Raw genomic sequence first — 22013 nt, forward strand, 5'->3', positions numbered from 1 at the left:
AGGTCGCTGTGTTAGGCTGGATGTGGCAGGTTGGGGGCTGCTTCGTTTATATGAGTCAAATTATAGTTGTCGCAGGATGGGGGTGACATGCACTATGTGACTGAACAGGGGCCGCTGTGTGCATGGAGCAGAGGCTGGATGTATAAGGCAGATGCAGTGTGTGGCTGGGCATGTGGGGTATTATGTGACTAGGCAGAAGGCGCTGTGTGTATGATGCAGTGGTTGGGTGGGGGCACTATGTGACACATGCAGTGGCTGGGCATGTGGGGTACTGTGTGTATCATGCAGTGGCTGGGTGGTGGCACATGCAGTATGTGACTAGGCTGAGGCTGAATGCGGCTGGGCATGGTGGGCACTGTGTGCATGGGGCAGCTGATCTCACGTGTATCTCTTACACAGGTACAAAGCTGTATGGCTGATATTCTTCATGCTGGGACTTGGCACCCTGCTGCCGTGGAATTTTTTCATGACTGCAACTATGGTAAGTCTGTGACTGCTGTAACCTGTAGCAACTTTGAGGACCTCTGAGAGATAGCGCCACCTGGGGACAAGGCAGGGATATTGCTATAATCTGTTATTTATACATCACCAGCATACTATATTCCACAGAGAACAAACACTGTAATACACCAAGGCTGGTTATCCATTCCAATCCATAGCAAAATAGTGGTTTGGTACATGAGGTGCCACAGATTACATGTGGGTCCCGCCATATTGGGGAAAGTGCTTGGTAGCGTTTATGAACCAGTCACATAGACTGTAAGCCTGGGGTCAGGGGTTGTGTACGTATAGGAGAATCTAGTTTCAGAGATATTGGTGCAGTGGTGTTTGTCTTTGGGGCCTATTTACCAATAAATATTTGCTGCATGTTTTTCGGGTGATACCTGTAAATATCCCCCAATAATATGAAGGAGGTAATTGGCTGATCTCTCAGCTGCAGTCCCTAAACGCCTGTTAATTGATGACTGATGTCACTGGGAGATGGAGAAAGGGTGGGGCTTAGCTCTGGTGCTGCCGAAGAGGCTGGCCTGTGTGGACTGCATCAGCTGCAGCCCATTGAAGTCAGATAGGGTTGACAGTATAACAGGGAAGTGGCTTCCTGTGAGAAGCACTTTCTCTGCTATTTCAGTCTAGAATGGCAGTCCCAGGATCATCACCAACCAGGGTCTACCTTCCAAACTGCAGCCAACCAGGGTTGGACCCGAAAATAACCCTGATCAGATGATTTGCGTTAACTCTTATGCTTAAGGCCCCCATACATTATTCCGACTTGCTCCCCGGTTGGGCTTAAATACGGTTATGCACTTGATGTGCCAAGTTTTGCATGTGGTAGATTGTATAGATTTCTATGGGGGATGCTTCGCATCCCTGTACTCTTGCCATTATGAGATGGCGACAGCCCATTGTAGCCTATGGCTATGGGATCGCACTGCCCCGGCGGCAGTGGGGTCGGTGGGGAGTCAGCGCTTGGACTCCCCGACGGTCTCTGTATTCTTCTCACTGATCATGTCCTTCTCTCATGTCAGTATTTCACCAGCCGTCTAGCCGAGACTGATGGCGATTGGCTGCCTGAAGATCGCATCGGTGGAAATAAGAGTCTTACCTTGTCTACACGTGCCATCGATGTCACCGCACTCATGAATGACACAAACGCCACCGTTCTAGAGCCTCCGCCTACTCTGCTACAGAGCAAGTTCAACAATGTGATGACGCTGTGCGCCATGCTGCCTCTGTTGATCTTCACGTACGTGAACTCTATCCTGCACAGCAGGTAAGTGGCCTACAGCACCGGGACCCCACGTCAGAGAGAACCGATACCAAGGGGTATAATATACGGATATAACATTTCCTGGGCAATTCCAACAAAAAGTGGAAATGGGTCATGGAAAAAAAAAGTTGGGATATTCAAAATATGAATTTCCCGGTGCATCAGTTCTAGTCTATAGTATTTTTAAAAAAATTGGTGGTAAGTGTGTCACATGACATGCTGCCATTTTGTCTTATTTCAGTAATGGTTACAGACACTAATTGTGACCACATGTTGTTATGGGTAACCAATCAGAATCTACTTCTTTATTTAGCACCTTTTAGAAGATAATAGCTAGTATCTTATTGGTTGCCCATAGAAACAGCCCATCTGTAATAAAAACCCCCATCTTAGTAAATGTCCCCTTACTACCTGCAGATTGTGTCCTGCAAAGCTTGAACCCTCGTTACCTTCTTCCTCTGTATTTAGGATATCTCAGAATATACGGATTGCCGGCAGTCTGGCGGCCATTTTCCTGGTCTTCCTGCTGACCGCCATTTTTGTGAAGATTGAGTTCTCTCCCGTCACTTTTTTCACCTTAACCATGATCAAAATCGTCTTCATCAACTGTGAGTGATAAAAGCAACTCGGAGATAATGGGGTGTCTGTCATTGTGCCCACTTGTGTATTCTCTGTCCGAGAGCGGTCATGTGTCCCTGTGATTGCAAGTGTCACAAGGGCCGCAAGTGGTTGTCCTCTGTGTCTGTGGAGGCCATTGTCACCTGTATGTCATTATGAGGGTGTGTCTGTTACTCTAGAGCAGGCATGTCCAAACTGTGGCCCTCCAGCTGTTGTGAAACTACAAGTCCCATCATGCTTTGCCACAGTTTTGCTATTAGAGAAAGCTAAAATGATTGCAAGGCATGCTGGGATGTGTAGTTTCACAACAGCTGGAGGGCCGTAGTTTGGACATGCCTGCTCTAGGGGGTATATTTAATAAGCTCTGGGAATTTAGATGGGGAGATGTTGCCTGCTTAGTATTTTGTCTAGTTGCTTCTACAGGATCATAGCTACAGTAGAATCCTTTCTTTGACTGACTGGCCAGTCAGAACATGGGGGGGGGATGGGCATACATAAGGACGTCGCAGTAATGACTGTCGGAATCCCGACTGTCGGTGAGTCATCCGGCACCCTTTAATGTAACCATGTGCGCTGGTGGCTACGTGCGTCTATATGTCGCGATAGCTGGCGATATTGCTGCCGGTTACTGGAAGCCGCTTTTTTGTTTATGTTCCTCCCCTAAACCCAAATATTAAAAGTTTAAAGTTATTTAATAAAATGTTTCTTACCTGCCATCACATTCTGCGAGGTATTTCTCTCTCTCTCTCTATATATATATATATATATATCTCTTATATATTTGGCTACATCTGTCACTCAAAGTGTGTCTGGAGCTGTAACGCTGGGTTGTGGACTTCCATCTTAATTTATGATTGTCATCACCTGTTTTAAACAGGGTAATTGATAAGAAAGGTGTTTAAGCACAGGTGATGGTAATCCATAAATTAAGAAGAAAGTCCAGAAACAGAGCAATGTGTCCCTCCTGGAGAGGGTCATGTTGGGAGGTATGCACCTCCCTCCCTCCCTCCCCCCCCCCCCCCCCCCCATTCACGGCATCCCCACGATTAAATGGCACATGCAAAACACTGACATGGCTATGGTCGACAATGAAAAAGGTTGATAAGATTTATTTTTCACTTTTTCAATGTTTTCATATTCATTCTCATGTGTCGAAATGGACACCAATGAAGTGCCACACTTATGTCAACATTTACATGTGTTGACCTTTCTGTGTTGATTTTTTCTTGTGGCGATTCGAGGCACCCCCCGCGACCTCCCTCCCCCGATTTGCAGCACACCCCCCGCAATTCGCGGCACCCCCGGTGACTCCCGCGATTCGCGGCCCCACCCCGTGACACACCCCCCCCTCCTGCGATTCGCGGCACCCCGCGACCCCCCCTCCCACAATTCGTGCCAACCCCCCGGGCCCCCCTCCCGCGGTTCACGGTGCCCCTTCCCGCCCCCCCTACCACGATTCCCCACCCCTGACCCCCCCTCCTGTCATTGCGGCAACCCCCCGCGACCCACCCTCCCGTGATTCACGGCAACCCCCCGCGCCCCCCCCCCTCCCACAATTCGTGGCACCCACACCCCCCCCCCCGCGACCCTCCCTCCCGCAATTCACAGCATCCACCCATGACCCCTCCTCCCGTGATTCGCGGACACCCCTCACCTCCTCCCTCCCCCCCCCCCCCCCCCCCCGCGCGCGCGATTCACGACAACCCCAGGATTAAATGGCACATGCAAAACACTGGCACAGCTATGGTCGACAATGAAAAAGGTTGACATGAGTTTTTGAAGATTTATTTTTCTTTTTTTGAATGTTTTCATATTCATTCTCATGTGTCAACATGGACACTTATGTCAACATTTACATGTGTTGAACTTTCTGTGTTGATTTTTTCTTGTGGCAATTTGCGGCACCCCACGCGACCCCCCACCCGCGATTTGCAGCACACCCCCCCGCAATTCGCGGCACCCCCGGTGACTCCCGCGATTCGCGGCCCCACCCCGTGACACCCCCCCTCCTGCGATTCGCGGCACCCCGCGACCCCCCTCCCACGATTCGCGCCGCCCCCCCTCCCGCGGTTCACGGTGCCCCCCACGACGCCCCCTACCGCGATTCCCCACCCCTGACCCCCCCTCCTGTCATTGCGGCAACCACCCGACCCCGCGACCCACCCTCCCGCGATTCACTGCAACCCCCGCGCCCCCCCTCCCACAATTCGCGGCACCCACACACCCCCCCCCCGCGACCCCCCCCCCCCCTCCCGCAATTCACGGCATCCACCCACGACCCCTCCTCCCGTGATTAGCGGACACCCCTCACCCCCTCCCTCCCCCCCCCACCCCCGCGCACGATTCACGGCAACCCCAGGATTAAATGGCACATGCAAAACACTGGCACGGCTATGGTCGACAATGAAAAAGGTTGACATGAGTTTTTGAAGTTTTATTTTTCTTTTTTGGAATGTTTTCATATTCATTCTCATGTGTCGACATGGACACCGATGAAGTGCCACACTTATGTCAACATTTACATGTGTTGAACTTTCTGTGTTGATTTTTTCTTGTAGCAATTTTTTTCCAGTGACAACTATGAACTATGTGCACGTCAACCTACACATCATCAACCAATTCTTTGTATAATATATAACACCTGTTCTGTTTTACTGTAGGTGTTTTAAGTCAGACCTTTTACTGCTACTATTACTGTTTATGTAAATGCATTCTGAATGACAGCAACATCCTACCATCCTTCTACAAGAATATATAACCAACTAGGTGATTCATCGCGCCCCATGCCCCCCCCTCCCGCAATTCACGGACCCCCCCGCGCACCCCCCTCCCGCGATTCGCAACCCCCCTCGCGCAATTCACGCCCCCTCCCACGCTTTGCGGACCCTCTCCTGCGATTCGCCGACACCTGCGCCCCCCCTCCCTTGATTCACGGCAACCCCGCGCCCCTCCCGCAATTCACGGCACCCCTAAGCCCCTCTTTAGTCCCCCATATACTCACACACCCCTATCACTACCCAGCTTCCTGCTCTCCTGAACCGTAACTTCCACCACTGGGGAGTCGCTGACGCTGTTTTGCCCACATGCCCCTATCATGCCTCATAGCCCAGCCTCCTGCTCTCATGCACCCGAACTCCCACCCAGTAGGAGGAGACACTGACTAAGGGCCACCATCCTGTAATGCCACGCTGGACCCTCACCCACTGGCAGAAGCTGAACAGTATCTCCCACCCTCCTCTTTAGTCCCCCTTATGCCCACACACCCCTATCACTGCCCAGCCTCCTGTTTTCCTGTGTCGTGACCTCCGCCAGTGGGGAGCCGCTGACTCAGAAACACCCTACTATACTATTGCACACACACACCTAAACAACATGCACACACAGCCCCCCCCCCCCACACCCACAAATGTCACTGTACCCTCCACACTATCAATGTACATCTTACTCTGTAACCGCTTTTTAATATATATATATATATATATATATATATATATATATATATATATATATATATATATATATATATATATATATATATATATATATATATATATATATATATATATATATATATATATATATATATATATATATATATATATATATATATATATATATATATATATATATATATTATATATATATATATATATATATATATATATATATATATATATATATATATATATATATATATATATATATATATATATATATATATATATATATATATATATATATATATATATATATATATATATATATATATATATATATATATAGTATTGCTTCATATTACATCCGTCTCTGCTTCTGGAATACTCGATCAATGGGATAGTACTGTGCAGTGTGTTCTTGAGCACCACAATGTGCCAATAACCGTTACTTTATCTCTCTCTCCCATGCAGCGTTTGGTGCTCTCCTCCAGGGCAGTCTGTTTGGATTGGCCGCGCTCTTCCCGGCCAGCTACACTGCCCCGATAATGAGTGGTCAGGGTCTAGCTGGAACATTTGCTGCTTTCTCTATGATCTGTGCTTTGGCCAGTGAGTATTTCTCTACCGGATCCCAGTCTGTAGTATCTGCCGGCCCCAGGCCACATCTATCTAGGGGCCGCATTTATCAACTAATATTTGCGGCTAAATCCCCGAAAACACCCGTTTTCAGGGGTTAACCGCAAATATTAAGTATATCCCTAATGTATCACAGGGGACCGCTCCGATCCCTGCTGCGATCCCCCCCTGCAGCGCCGCCGGCCGCATCCCCCATAGGTTTCTATGGGAGATGCGAAGCTGCCCGATGTATCAACATCGGGCAGCCCGGCTTCGCAGCCCTGGGCTGTCACCATTCTAATTTGGCAATAGCTCATTGTAGCCAATGGCTACACATTGCACTGCCCGAGCGGCAGTGCGGTCAGCGGGGGGGGGGGGGGGGGGCAGCTTGTAACCACTCGTGCGCAGACCTTCCGGCTCCGGGCATCGCTGGGGCGGGCTCCTTTCGGAGCCCTGTCCCTGCGCCTAGCAAGTAATACATTCGGGTGAAATGTTCGCATTTTACAATGCGATCCTGGGCGGTAATATTCCGCATTGTAAATGCGATCAACGATAAATGGGGCCCCAGGTGTTGTAGTAGCTCTCCTCTCTTGTATCTCACCTGGTCAGCTATTACAGTGTCTCATCCAGTATGTAGCCTTATAGTGTAGCGCAGTACCTGCAGGGTCTTCTGTCTCAGTGTCTCTCCCATGATGTAGCCTTATAACATTGTGCAGTACCTGCAGGGCCTCCTGTCTCAGTGTCTCTCCCAGTATGCAGCCTTATAGTGTAGCCCAGTATCTGCAGGGCCTCCTGTCTCAGTGTCTCTCCCAGTATGCAGCCTTATAGTGTAGGGCAGTACCTGCAGGGTCTCCTGTCTCAGTGTCTCTCCCATCATGTAGCCTTATAGTGTAGGGCAGTACCTGCAGGGCCTCCTGTCTCAGTGTCTCTCCCAGTATGTAGCCTTATAGTGTAGGGCAGTACCTGCAGGGCCTCCTGTCTCAGTGTCTCTCCCAGTATGCAGCCTTATAGTGTAGGGCAGTACCTGCAGGGCCTCCTGTCTCAGTGTCTCTCCCAGTATGTAGCCTTATAACATTGTGCAGTACCTGCAGGGTCTCCTGTCTCAGTGTCTCTCCCAGTATGTAGCCTTCTAGTGTAGCCCAGTATCTGCAGGATCTCCTGTCTCAGTGTCTCTCCCAGTATGCAGCCTTATAGTGTAGGGCAGTACCTGCAGGGCCTCCTGTCTCAGTGTCTCTCCCAGTATGCAGCCTTATAGTGTAGGGCAGTACCTGCAGGGTCTCCTGTCTCAGTGTCTCTCCCAGTATGTAGCCTTATAGTGTAGCGCAGTACCTGCAGGGTCTCCTGTCTCAGTGTCTCTCCCAGTATGTAGCCTTATAGTGTAGGGCAGTACCTGCAGGGTCTCCTGTCTCAGTGTCTCTCCCAGTATGCAGCCTTATAGTGTAGGGCAGTACCTGCAGGGCCTCCTGTCTCAGTGTCTCTCCCAGTATGTAGCCTTATAGTGTAGGGCAGTACCTGCAGGGTCTCCTGTCTCAGTGTCTCTCCCAGTATGTAGCCTTATAGTGTAGCGCAGTACCTGCAGGGTCTCCTGTCTCAGTGTCTCTCCCAGTATGTAGCCTTATAGTGTAGGGCAGTACCTGCAGGGCCTCCTGTCTCAGTGTCTCTCCCAGTATGCAGCCTTATAGTGTAGGGCAGTGCCTGCAGGGCCTCCTGTCTCAGTGTCTCTCCCAGTATGCAGCCTTATAGTGTAGGGCAGTACCTGCAGGGCCTCCTGTCTCAGTGTCTCTCCCAGTGTGTAGCCTTATAGTGTAGGGCAGTACCTGCAGGGTCTCCTATCTCAGTGTCTCTCCCATGATGTAGCCTTATAACATTGTGCAGTACCTGCAGGGTCTCCTGTCTCAGTGTCTCTCCCAGTATGTAGCCTTATAGTGTAGCGCAGTACCTGCAGGGCCTCCTGTCTCAGTGTCTCTCCCAGTATGCAGCCTTATAGTGTAGGGCAGTACCTGCAGGGTCTCCTGTCTCAGTGTATCTCCCAGTATGTAGCCTTATAGTGTAGGGCAGTACCTGCAGGGCCTCCTGTCTCAGTGTCTCTCCCAGTAAGTAGCCTTATGGTGTAGGGCAGTACCTGCAGGGCCTCCTGTCTCAGTGTCTCTCCCAGTGTGTAGCCTTATAGTGTAGGGCAGTACCTGCAGGGCCTCCTGTCTCAGTGTCTCATCCAGTATGTAGCCTTATAGTGTAGCGCAGTACCTGCAGGGCCTCCTGTCTCAGTGTCTCTCCCAGTATGCAGCCTTATAGTGTAGGGCAGTACCTGCAGGGCCTCCTGTCTCAGTGTCTCTCCCAGTATGCAGCCTTATAGTGTAGCGCAGTATCTGCAGGGTCTCCTGTCTCAGTGTCTCTCCCAGTATGTAGCCTTATAGTGTAGCGCAGTACCTGCAGGGTCTCCTGTCTCAGTGTCTCTCCCAGAATGCGGCCTTATAGTGTAGGGCAGTACCTGCAGGGTCTCCTGTCTCAGTGTCTCTCCCAGTATGTAGCCTTATAGTGTAGGGCAGTACCTGCAGGGTCTCCTGTCTCAGTGTCTCTCCCAGTATGCAGCCTTATAGTGTAGCCCAGTACCTGCAGGGTCTCCTGTCTCAGTGTCTCTCCCAGTATGTAGCCTTATAGTGTAGGGCAGTACCTGCAGGGTCTCCTGTCTCAGTGTCTCTCCCAGTATGCAGCCTTATAGTGTAGGGCAGTACCTGCAGGATCTCCTGTCTCAGTGTCTCTCCCAGTATGTAGCCTTATAGTGTAGGGCAGTACCTGCAGGGCCTCCTGTCTCAGTGTCTCTCCCAGTATGCAGCCTTATAGTGTAGGGCAATACCTGCAGGGTCTCCTGTCTCAGTGTCTCTCCCAGTATGCAGCCTTATAGTGTAGGGCAGTACCTGCAGGGCCTCCTGTCTCAGTGTCTCTCCCATGATGTAGCCTTATAGTGTAGGGCAGTACCTGCAGGGTCTCCTGTCTCAGTGTCTCTCCCAGTATGTAGCCTTATAGTGTAGGGCAGTACCTGCAGGGCCTCCTGTCTCAGTGTCTCTCCCAGTATGTAGCCTTATAGTGTAGGGCAGTACCTGCAGGGTCTCCTGTCTCAGTGTCTCTCCCATGATGTAGCCTTATAGTGTAGGGCAGTACCTGCAGGGTCTCCTGTCTCAGTGTCTCTCCCAGTATGTCGCCTTATAGTGTAGCGCAGTACCTGCAGGGTCTCCTGTCTCAGTGTCTCTCCCAGTATGTAGCCTTATAGTGTAGGGCAGTACCTGCAGGGCCTCCTGTCTCAGTGTCTCTCCCAGTATGCAGCCTTATAGTGTAGGGCAGTACCTGCAGGGTCTCCTATCTCAGTGTCTCTCCCAGTATGCAGCCTTATAGTGTAGGGCAGTACCTGCAGGGTCTCCTATCTCAGTGTCTCTCCCAATATGCAGCCTTATAGTGTAGCCCAGTATCTGCAGGGTCTCCTATCTCAGTGTCTCTCCCAGTATGCAGCCTTATAGTGTAGGGCAGTACCTGCAGGGTCTCCTATCTCAGTGTCTCTCCCAGTATGCAGCCTTATAGTGTAGCCCAGTATCTGCAGGGCCTCCTGTCTCAGTGTCTCTCCCAGTATGCTAGGGCAGTACCTGCAGGGCCTCCTGTCTCAGTGTCTTCCAGTAACCCAGCTATTGCAGGGACTCCTGTATGACCTTAACTCCCACAGAATCTAACCTGCTCTCCCAGTAATTCCAGTTTATATCTCCTCTCAGGTGGCTCCTCACTGGAAGACAGTGCATTTGGCTATTTTATCACAGCCTGTGCGGTCATTTTACTGGCACTGTTGTCTTACGTGGTGCTTGGCAAACTGGTGAGTATGTAATGGTGATAACAGTCTGAATGGGTTTGTGTGACATAATACTGTAGGATGTGGCACTGGTGGTTACAGTAACACTGTATAATGTGTTGCTGGTGGTTATGGCGGGACAGGATGTGTATGATGGGGTGCTGGTGGTTACAGCGGGACAGGATGTGTATGATGGGGTGCTGGTGGTTACAGCGGGACAGGATGTGTATGATGGGGTGCTGGTGGTTACAGCGGGACAGGATGTGTATAATGTGGTGCTGGTGGTTATAGTGGGGCTGGATGTGTATGATGGAGTGTTGGTGGTTACAGCGGGACAGGATGTGTATGATGGGGTGCTGGTGGTTATAGTGGGGCTGGATGTGTATGATGGAGTGTTGGTGGTTATAGTGGGGCTGGATGTGTATGATGGGGTGCTGGTAGTTACAGCGGGACGGGATGTGTATGGTGGAGTGTTGGTGGTTATAGTGGGGCTGGATGTGTATGATGGGGTGCTGGTGGTTACAGCGGGACGGGATGTGTATGATGGAGTGTTGGTGGTTACAGCGGGGCTGGATGTGTATGATGGGGTGCTGGTGGTTACAGCGGGACAGGATGTGTATGATGGGGTGCTGGTGGTTACAGCGGGACAGGATGTGTATGATGGGGTACTGGTGGTTACAGCGGGACAGGATGTGTATGATGGGGTGCTGGTGGTTACAGCGGGACAGGATGTGTATGATGGGGTGCTGGTGGTTACAGTGGGGCTGGATGTGTATGATGGGGTGCTGGTGGTTACAGTGGGGCTGGATGTGTATGATGGAGTGTTGGTGGTTATAGTGGGGCTGGATGTGTATGATGGGGTGCTGGTGGTTACAGCGGGACGGGATGTGTATGATGGGGTGCTGGTGGTTATAGTGGGGCTGGATGTGTATGATGGGGTGCTGGTGGTTACAGCGGGACAGGATGTGTATGATGGAGTGTTGGTGGTTATAGTGGGGCTGGATGTGTATGATGGGGTGCTGGTGGTTACAGTGGGGCTGGATGTGTATGATGGCGTGCTGGTGGTTACAGTGGGGCTGGATGTGTATGATGGAGTGTTGGTGGTTATAGTGGGGCTGGATGTGTATGATGGGGTGCTGGTGGTTATAGTGGGGCTGGATGTGTATGATGGGGTGCTGGTGGTGTATGATTGGGCGCTGGTACATACAGTGGGGGAGGATGGATATGAATGATTGGCCAGTGGGTGTGTATATATGCAGAAGAGCTGTGTATGTAGATGTTTGGGGGCTCGGACGGTCCCTGACTCATTAACCTATGAAGTGGGATTGCAGGAATTCTACCAATTCTACACTGTAGAGAACCTGAAGACCAGCGCCACCAGCAATGCACAGGACAGCGTGGAGCTGAAGAAAGATCTTTTAGAAAAGGGTGAGTTGTGCCAGGTCGGACACCCCAATATTGGCATAAACTATTTACATTTACACCTGGGAAAGTCCCTGCATTGCATTACATATTCAGAGGGTATGAATATCCTGGCCATCCACAGGGTAGTGCGGGCTTCTCCTGCCCCATCACAGCACCATGCGGGCTTCTCCTGCCCCATCACAGCACCGTGCGGGCTTCTCCTGCCCAATCACAGCACCGTGCGGGCTTCTCCTGCCCAATCACAGCACCGCGCGGGCTTCTCCTGCCCAATTGCAGCACCGTGCTGGCTTCTCCTGCCCAATTGCAGCACCGTGCGGGCTTCTCCTGCCCAATCGCAGCACCGTGCGGGCTTCTCCTGCCCAATCGCAGCACCGTGCGGGCTTCTCCTGCCCTCCTACCAGGGAAATGACACTGCCTATCTTCCTGTGTATGTAATGTACATGAGGGGAATCTGCGTCTGATATTCCTATTGAATAACATGCTTGTATTTGGCAGGTGCAGGCGGCCAGAACGCAGGGAAACCGTCTATTCTCAAAATCCTGAAGAAGGTTTGTTATAACTAAGTGATGTCACTAATAACGCTACATGTAATGGGTCTGATGCAGAGTTGGACGCCTGTCGGAATAGATACACGTATTCACCTGTATGCATAGTATAGCTGGTAGTGCGCCCAGCACCCTATGTGTACACTGTGGCCCTTATTCAGATCTGATCGCAGTACAAATTTCTTCTCCAAATGGGCAAAATCATTGTGCGCTGCAGGTGGGGCAGATGTAACATGTGCAGAGAGAGTTAAATTTGGGTGGAGTGTGTTGAAACGGAAATCTAAATTGCAATGTAAAAATAATGCAGCCAGTATTTACCCTGCACAGAAACAAAATAACTCGCACAAATCTCTCTCTGCGATCAGATCTGAATAAGGCCCTGTGTGCGATAGCCGCCATCAGCAGTGCCCGCCCCCCCTATGTGTACACCGTGTGCGATAGTCGCCATCAGCAGTGCACGCCCCCCTATGTGTACACTGTGTGCGATAGCCGCCATCAGCAGTGCCCGCCCCCTATGTGTACACTGTGTGTGATAGCCGCCATCAGCAGTGCCCGCCCCCTATGTGTACACCGTGTGCGATAGCCGCCATCAGCAGTGCCCGCCCCCCTATGTGTACACTGTGTGCGATAGTCGCCATCAGCAGTGCCCGCCCCCCTATGTGTACACTGTGTGTGATAGCCGCCAACAGCAGTGCCCGCCCCCCTTTGTGTACTCTATATGTGATAGCCGCCATCAGCAGTGCACGCCCCCCTATGTGTACACTGTGTGCGATAGCCGCCATCAGCAGTGCCCACCCCCTATGTGTACACTGTGTGCGATAGCCGCCATCAGCAGTGCCCGCCCCCTATGTGTACACCGTGTGCGATAGTCGCCATCAGCAGTGCCCGCCCCCTATGTGTACACCGTGTGCGATAGCCGCCATCATAAATGCCCGCCCCCCTATGTGTACACTGTGTGCGATAGTCGCCATCAGCAGTGCCCGCCCCCTATGTGTACACCGTGTGCGATAGCCGCCATCAGCAGTGCCCGCCCCCCTATGTGTACACCGTGTGCGATAGCCGCCATCATAAGTGCCCGCCCCCCTATGTGTACACTGTGTGCGATAGCCGCCATCAGCAGTGCCCGCCCCCTATGTGTACATCGTGTGCGATAGCCGCCATCAGCAGTGCCCGCCCCCCTATGTGTACACTGTGTGCGATAGCCGCCATCAGCAGTGCCCGCCCCCCTATGTGTACACTGTGTGCGATAGCCGCCATCAGCAGTGCCCGCCCCCCTATGTGTACACTGTGTGCGATAGCCGCCATCAGCAGTGCCCGCCCCCTATGTGTACATCGTGTGCGATAGCCGCCATCAGCAGTGCCCGCCCCCCTATGTGTACACCGTGTGCGATAGCCACCATCAGCAGTGCCCGCCCCCCTATGTGTACACTGTGTGTGATAGCCGCCATCAGCAGTGCCCGCCCCCCTATGTGTACACTGTGTGTGATAGCCGCCATCATAAGTGCCCGCCCCCCTATGTGTACACTGTGTGCGATAGTCGCCATCAGCAGTGCCCGCCCCCCTATGTGTACACTGTGTGCGATAGCCGCCATCATAAGTGCCCGCCCCCCTATGTGTACACCGTGTGTGATAGCCGCCATCAGCAGTGCCCGCCCCCCTATGTGTACACTGTGTGTGATAGCCGCCAACAGCAGTGCCCGCCCCCTATGTGTACTCTATATGTGATAGCCGCCATCAGCAGTGCCCGCCCCCTATGTGTACACCGTGTGCGATAGCCGCCAACAGCAGTGCCCGCCCCCTATGTGTACACCGTGCGATAGCCGCCAACAGCAGTGCCCGCCCCCCTATGTGTACTCTATATGTGATAGCCGCCATCAGCAGTGCGCCCCAGTTCCCCTATGTATATGCTGTATAGGATAGCCGACATTATCAGTGCCCACGTGCACCAGCCTATACAAGAAGCAGTGGGTCGTTAACCATACATCCAGGTCTGCATCGCGCACCGGTGCACCAATACGCCATCACTGCCTATGTGATTACGCCCTGTCACCCTTCTGCAGTCACGAGAGTAGATTTCCAGAGATATACATAATATGCGCTCCGACAAAAGGCAACTCTGCATCAGATGCTTCATAGATCTCACACTTCCCAATATACCCCCATTCCTGTCCATATCACCCTATGTACACTCACACTAACACTGTGATCCAGATTCTATCGTAATCCTATTTATTTATATACCCTTCCCAATACATATACAATAATACTTTCTGCGCCATTTTATATACCCACCCTAATACATACACAGTAACACTATCTGATCTATTTTAAATACCCTCCAAATAAATATATACCCATCTCCTGTCCCCCAGTACATGCTCCCCTCACCCATCTCCTGTCCCCCAGTACATGCTCCTCCTCACCCTACTCCTGTCCCCCAGTACATGCTCCCCTCACCCTACTCCTGTCCCCCAGTACATGCTCCTCCTCACCCTACTCCTGTCCCCCAGTACATGCTCCTCCTCACCCTACTCCTGTCCCCCAGTACATGCTCCCCTCACCCATCTCCTGTCCCCCAGTACATGCTCCTCCTCACCTTACTCCTGTCCCCCAGTACATGCTCCCCCGCACCCATGTGTCCCCCAGTACGTGCTCCCCTCACCCATCTCCTGTCCCCCAGTACATGCACACTAATGCTCCCCTCACCCATCTCCTGTCCCCCAGTACATGCTCCCCCTCAACCATCTCCTGTCCCCCAGTACATGCTCCTCCTCACCCTACTCCTGTCCCCCAGTACATGCTCCTCCTCATCCATCTCCTGTCCCCCAGTACATGCTCCTCCTCATCCATCTCCTGTCCCCCAGTATATGCTCCCCCTCATCCATCTCCGGTCCCCCAGTACATGCTCCTCCTCATCCATCTCCTGTCCCCCAGTATATGCTCCCCTCACCCATCTCTTGTCCCCCAGTACGTGCTCCCCCTCACCCATCTCCTGTCCCTCAGTACGTGCTCCCCTCACCCATCTCCTGTCCCCCAGTACATGCTCCCCCTCACCCATCTCCGGTCCCCCAGTACATGCACACTAATGCTCCCCTCACCCATCTCCGGTCCCCCAGTACATGCTCCCCCTCACCCATCTCCGGTCCCCCAGTACATGCTCCCCTCACCCATCTCCTGTCCCCCAGTACATGCTCCCCTCACCCATCTCCTGTCCCCCAGTACATGCTCCCCCTCAACCATCTCCGGTCCCCCAGTACATGCTCCCCTCACCCATCTCCTGTCCCCCAGTACATGCTCCCCCTCAACCATCTCCGGTCCCCCAGTACATGCTCCCCCTCACCCATCTCCTGTCCCCCAGTACATGCTCCCCCACACCCATCTCCTGTCCCCCAGTATATGCTCCCCCTCATCCATCTCCGGTCCCCCAGTACATGCTCCCCTCACCCATCTCCTGTCCCCCAGTACATGCTCCCCCTCAACCATCTCCGGTCCCCCAGTACATGCTCCCCTCATCCATCTCCTGTCCTCCAGTACATGCTCCCCTCACCCATCTCCTATCCCCCAGTACATGCTCCCCCTCACCCATCTCCGGTCCCCCAGTACATGCACACTAATGCTCCCCTCACCCATCTCCGGTCCCCCAGTACATGCTCCCCCTCACCCATCTCCGGTCCCCCAGTACATGCTCCCCTCACCCATCTCCTGTCCCCCAGTACATGCTCCCCTCACCCATCTCCTGTCCCCCAGTACATGCTCCCCCTCAACCATTTCCGGTCCCCCAGTACATGCTCCCCTCACCCATCTCCTGTCCCCCAGTACATGCTCCCCCTCAACCATCTCCGGTCCCCCAGTACATGCTCCCCCTCACCCATCTCCTGTCCCCCAGTACATGCTCCCCCACACCCATCTCCTGTCCCCCAGTATATGCTCCCCCTCATCCATCTCCGGTCCCCCAGTACATGCTCCCCTCACCCATCTCCTGTCCCCCAGTACATGCTCCCCCTCAACCATCTCCGGTCCCCCAGTACATGCTCCCCTCATCCATCTCCTGTCCTCCAGTACATGCTCCCCTCACCCATCTCCTGTCCCCCAGTACATGCTCCCCTCACCCATCTCCTGTCCCCCAGTACATGCTCCCCCTCATCCATCTCCTGTCCCCCAGTACATGCTCCCCTCACCCATCTCCTGTCCCCCAGTACATGCTCCTCCTCACCCATCTCCTGTCCCCCAGTACATGCTCCCCTCACCCATCTCCTGTCCCCCAGTACATGCTCCCCCTCATCCATCTCCTGTCCCCCAGTACATGCTCCCCTCACCCATCTCCTGTCCCCCAGTACATGCTCCCCCTCAACCATCTCCTGTCCCCCAGTACATGCTCCCCTCACCCATCTCCTGTCCCCCAGTACATGCTCCCCCTCAACCATCTCCTGTCCCCCAGTACATGCACACTAATGCTCCCCTCACCCATCTCCGGTCCCCCAGTACATGCTCCCCTCACCCATCTCCTGTCCCCCAGTACATGCTCCCCCTCAACCATCTCCGGTCCCCCAGTACATGCTCCCCTCACCCATCTCCTGTCCCCCAGTACATGCTCCCCCTCAACCATCTCCTGTCCCCCAGTACATGCACACTAATGCTCCCCTCACCCATCTCCGGTCCCCCAGTACATGCTCCCCTCACCCATCTCCTGTCCCCCAGTACATGCTCCCCCTCAACCATCTCCTGTCCCCCAGTACATGCTCCCCTCACCCATCTCCTGTCCCCCAGTACATGCTCCCCCTCAACCATCTCCTGTCCCCCAGTACATGCTCCCCTCACCCATCTCCTGTCCCCCAGTACATGCTCCCCTCACCCATCTCCGGTCCCCCAGTACATGCTCCCCTCACCCATCTCCTGTCCCCCAGTACATGCTCCCCCTCAACCATCTCCTGTCCCCCAGTACATGCACACTAATGCTCCCCTCACCCATCTCCGGTCCCCCAGTACATGCACACTAATGCTCCCCTCACCCATCTCCGGTCCCCCAGTACATGCTCCCCTCACCCATCTCCTGTCCCCCAGTACATGCTCCCCCACACCCATCTCCTGTCCCCCAGTACATGCTCCCCCTCAACCATCTCCTGTCCCCCAGTACATGCACACTAATGCTCCCCTCACCCATCTCCGGTCCCCCAGTACATGCACACTAATGCTCCCCTCACCCATCTCCGGTCCCCCAGTACATGCTCCCCCTCAACCATCTCCGGTCCCCCAGTACATGCTCCCCTCCCCCATCTCCTGTCCCCCAGTACATGCTCCCCCTCACCCATCTCCTGTCCCCCAGTACATGCTCCCCCTCAACCATCTCCTGTCCCCCAGTACATGCACACTAATGCTCCCCTCACCCATCTCCGGTCCCCCAGTACATGCTCCCCCTCAACCATCTCCGGTCCCCCAGTACATGCTCCCCCTCAACCATCTCCTGTCCCCCAGTACATGCACACTAATGCTCCCCTCACCCATCTCCGGTCCCCCAGTACATGCTCCCCTCACCCATCTCCTGTCCCCCAGTACATGCTCCCCCTCAACCATCTCCGGTCCCCCAGTACATGCTCCCCTCCCCCATCTCCTGTCCCCCAGTACATGCTCCCCCTCAACCATCTCCTGTCCCCCAGTACATGCACACTAATGCTCCCCTCACCCATCTCCTATCCCCCAGTACATGCTCCCCCTCAACCATCTCCTGTCCCCCAGTACATGCTCCCCTCACCCATCTCCTGTCCCCCAGTACATGCTCCCCCACACCCATCTCCGGTCCCCCAGTACATGCTCCCCCTCAACCATCTCCGGTCCCCCAGTACATGCTCCCCTCCCCCATCTCCTGTCCCCCAGTACATGCTCCCCCTCACCCATCTCCTGTCCCCCAGTACATGCTCCCCCTCAACCATCTCCTGTCCCCCAGTACATGCACACTAATGCTCCCCTCACCCATCTCCGGTCCCCCAGTACATGCTCCCCCTCAACCATCTCCGGTCCCCCAGTACATGCTCCCCCTCAACCATCTCCTGTCCCCCAGTACATGCACACTAATGCTCCCCTCACCCATCTCCGGTCCCCCAGTACATGCTCCCCTCACCCATCTCCTGTCCCCCAGTACATGCTCCCCCTCAACCATCTCCTGTCCCCCAGTACATGCACACTAATGCTCCCCTCACCCATCTCCGGTCCCCCAGTACATGCTCCCCCTCACCCATCTCCGGTCCCCCAGTACATGCTCCCCCTCACCCATCTCCGGTCCCCCAGTACATGCTCCCCCTCACCCATCTCCGGTCCCCCAGTACATGCGCCCCCTCACCCATCTCCGGTCCCCCAGTACATGCTCCCCCTCACCCATCTCCGGTCCCCCAGTACGTGCTCCCCCTCACCCATCTCCTGTCCCCCAATACGTGCTCCCCCTCACCCATCTCCTGTCCCCCAATACATGCTCCCCCTCACCCATGTGTCCCCCAGTACATGCTCCCCCTCATCCATCTCCGGTCCCCCAGTACGTGCTCCCCCTCACTCATCTCCTGTCCCCCAATACGTGCTCCCCCTCACCCATCTCCTGTCCCCCAGTACATGCTCCCCCTCATCCATCTCCTGTCCCCCAGTACATGCTCCCCCTCACCCATCTCCTGTCCCCCAATACATGCTCCCCCTCACCCATCTCTGGTCCCCCAGTACATGCTCCCCCTCATCCATCTCCTGTCCCCCAGTACATGCTCCCCCTCACCCATCTCCTGTCCCCCAATACATGCTCCCCTCACCCATCTCTGGTCCCCCAGTACATGCTCCTCCGCACCCATGTGTCCCCCAGTACATGCTCACCCACACCCATGTGTCCCCCAGTACATGCTCCCCCTCACCCATGTGTCCCCCAGTACGTGCTCCCCTCACCCATGTGTCCCCCAGTACATGCTCCCCTCACCCATGTGTCCCCCAGTACATGCTCCCCTCACCCATGTGTCCCCCAGTACATGCTCCCCTCACCCATCTCCTGTCCCCCAGTACATGCTCCCCCTCACCCATGTGTCCCCCAGTACATGCTCCCCTGCACCCATGTGTCCCCAGTACATGCTCCCCCTCACCCATGTGTCCCCCAGTACATGCTCCCCCTCACCCATGTGTCCCCCAGTACATGCTCCCCCACACCTATGTGTCCCCCAGTACATGCTCCCCCACACCCATGTGTCCCCCAGTACATGCTCCCCCTCACCCATGTGTCCCCAGTACATGCTCCCCCACACCCATGTGTCCCCAGTACATGCTCCCCCTCACCCATATGTCCCCCAGTACATGCTCCCCTCACCCATGTGTCCCCCAGTACATGCTTCCCCTCACCCATGTGTCCCCAGTACATGCTGCCCCTCACCCATGTGTCCCCCAGTACATGCTCCCCTCACCCATGTGTCCCCCAGTACATGCTCCCCCTCACCCATGTGTCCCCCAGTACATGCTCCCCCTCACCCATGTGTCCCCCAGTACATGCTCCCCCACCCATGTGTCCCCAGTACATGCTCCCCCTCACCCATGTGTCCCCCAGTACATGCTCCCCCACCCATGTGTCCCCAGTACATGCTCCCCTCACCCATCTCCTGTCCCCCAGTACATGCTCCCCCTCACCCATGTGTCCCCCAGTACATGCTCCCCCTCACCCATGTGTCCCCCAGTACATGCTCCCCCTCACCCATGTGTCCCCCAGTACATGCTCCCCCACCCATGTGTCCCCAGTACATGCTCCCCTCACCCATCTCCTGTCCCCCAGTACATGCTCCCCCTCACCCATGTGTCCCCCAGTACATGCTCCCCCTCACCCATGTGTCCCCCAGTACATGCTCCCCCTCACCCATGTGTCCCCCAGTACATGCTCCCCCTCACCCATGTGTCCCCCAGTACATGCTCCCCTCACCCATGTGTCCCCCAGTACATGCTCCCCCCACCCATGTGTCCCCCAGTACATGCTCCCCCACACACATGTGTCCCCCAGTACATGCTCCCCCTCACCCATGTGTCCCTCAGTACATGCTCCCCTCACCCATCTCCTGTCCCCCAGTACATGCTCCCCCTCACCCATGTGTCCCCAGTACATGCTCCCCTCACCCATGTGTCCCCCAGTACATGCTCCCCTCACCCATCTCCTGTCCCCCAGTACATGCTCCCCTCACCCATGTGTCCCCCAGTACATGCTCCCCTCACCCATCTCTTGTCCCCCAGTACATGCTCCCCCACACCCATGTGTCCCCAGTACATGCACAGTAATCCTCCATTATGTATGGCCATACACCTATTAGGCAATCTTCTGTACGTCAAGTGAGCCCCCGGCTTGTGTATGTGACTCGCTGTGTCTGGCCCTAGATTTGGGTATTGGCCCTGTCCGTCTGCCTGGTGTTCACAGTCACCATTGGGATATTTCCTTCTGTTACCGCAGACGTGAAATCCACCATTGCTGGCAAGTCTGAGTGGGGTGAGTATGACGGGCATGCGAGGATCTATGTCTGTGTATAACCCTGTGGATAGAGGACACCAAACATGTAGAAGAGGGGGGTTAGATGTAACAGTTGGTTGTCAGGATGGTTTCCAAATTAATGCAACTTTTAATTTAGCAGCATCATCGGCAAAAGTCATCTGCCTGTAATATGTAGATGGCTGCGCAGGAGGGATACCGTCTGGGTGGGTACCATATAAGCTTATAGAGGGGTCCCCACTTCTGTACACTATAATAAATCCACTTGTCATTTGCCCCAGGTCTCCTCCGGTAGTTACCGCAACCATTGGTATTGTTATTCCAGAGCCCCCAATGTTGTTGATTACCCCATCCACACACCTGGAAGTCAGGAAGAGCATCGTTGGATATCATGCTCCTGTCCCCACGGGATGTGTGCCTCGCTCCTGTCCCCACGGGATGTGTGTCTCGCTCCTGTCCCCTCGGGGGCTGTGGGGGTGGTTGCCTGGCTCCTGTCCCCTCGGAACGGGGTGCCTCGCTCCTGTCCCCTTGGGGGGAGCCTTTCCTTGTGTATCATACTCAGGCTCACTATATGATCTGTTCCTTTTTCTATGTGCAGGGAAATACTTCATTCCGGTCTCCTGCTTTCTCCTTTTCAATTTGTTTGACTGGGCCGGCAGGAGCCTCACCGCTCTGGTCATGTGGGTGAGTATGAGATGCAGTTCATGTACAATTGTTTATACAGGACGCTGAGTCTCCGCTATTACAAATGGAAAAGGAAGTGTTTCAGTTCTAGGTGTTTGATATTGGCCTGAGTGTAGTCAGGTGCAGAGCGGGGGTGTTTGGGGATGCCGCCAGATTTACTACTTAATGCTAGTTCAAGTTTCTGTTGCGCTAATTCGAAGATTGCCGCAGTTTCGTCGGGAAGCAGCTCCGCCCACCATGGATCCCTCCATCATTGTTCCATCCACAGGCGCAAATTATCCTTCGTATTATCTCTTTGTTAGGTGCAGGAGATCCATCAGAGACCTAAACAGACACACTGCATCTGGCTGCTGCAGCACCTCTTTGCTTGTAACTACGACTGGGTCCTCATAATCGCTTGCATAGGAGCAGGAGATCTGAGTAGCGAGCACTACATTCGGCCTAATTCAGACCTGTGCACTGCAGGTGGGGCAAATGTAACCTGTGCAGAGAGAGTTAGACTTGGGTGGGTTCTGTAAAGAGAAACCAGCCAGTATTTATCCTGCACAGAAACAAAACAACTCCCCCCAAATCTAACTCTCTCTGCACATGTTACATCTGCCCCACCTGC

The 22013-nt window shown here is 54.0% G+C and overlaps 1 protein-coding gene across 8 annotated transcripts in view; it reads left to right on the forward strand.

Moving 5' to 3' along the window:
* The window catches only part of SLC29A1 (solute carrier family 29 member 1 (Augustine blood group)), a 70120-nt gene that overhangs the window by 42839 nt on the left and 5268 nt on the right, over positions 1-22013 (forward strand). For 7 of the 8 annotated variants that reach the window (XM_083175381.1, XM_083175380.1, XM_083175387.1 and 4 more), the window contains 9 exons: positions 400-481; positions 1527-1771; positions 2237-2376; positions 6295-6429; positions 10194-10291; positions 11599-11695; positions 12188-12240; positions 20611-20719; positions 21318-21403. In XM_083175381.1, the coding sequence (XP_083031507.1) occupies positions 400-481; positions 1527-1771; positions 2237-2376; positions 6295-6429; positions 10194-10291; positions 11599-11695; positions 12188-12240; positions 20611-20719; positions 21318-21403 (1045 nt within the window). The remainder of the gene's footprint in view (positions 1-399; positions 482-1526; positions 1772-2236; positions 2377-6294; positions 6430-10193; positions 10292-11598; positions 11696-12187; positions 12241-20610; positions 20720-21317; positions 21404-22013) is intronic. The other variant, XM_083175388.1, reaches the window with a different exon arrangement.

This window comes from Crinia signifera, chromosome 3 (genome assembly GCF_055691185.1).
Source record: "Crinia signifera chromosome 3, ASM5569118v1, whole genome shotgun sequence".
In the NCBI taxonomy this organism is placed as follows: Eukaryota; Metazoa; Chordata; class Amphibia; order Anura; family Myobatrachidae; genus Crinia; species Crinia signifera.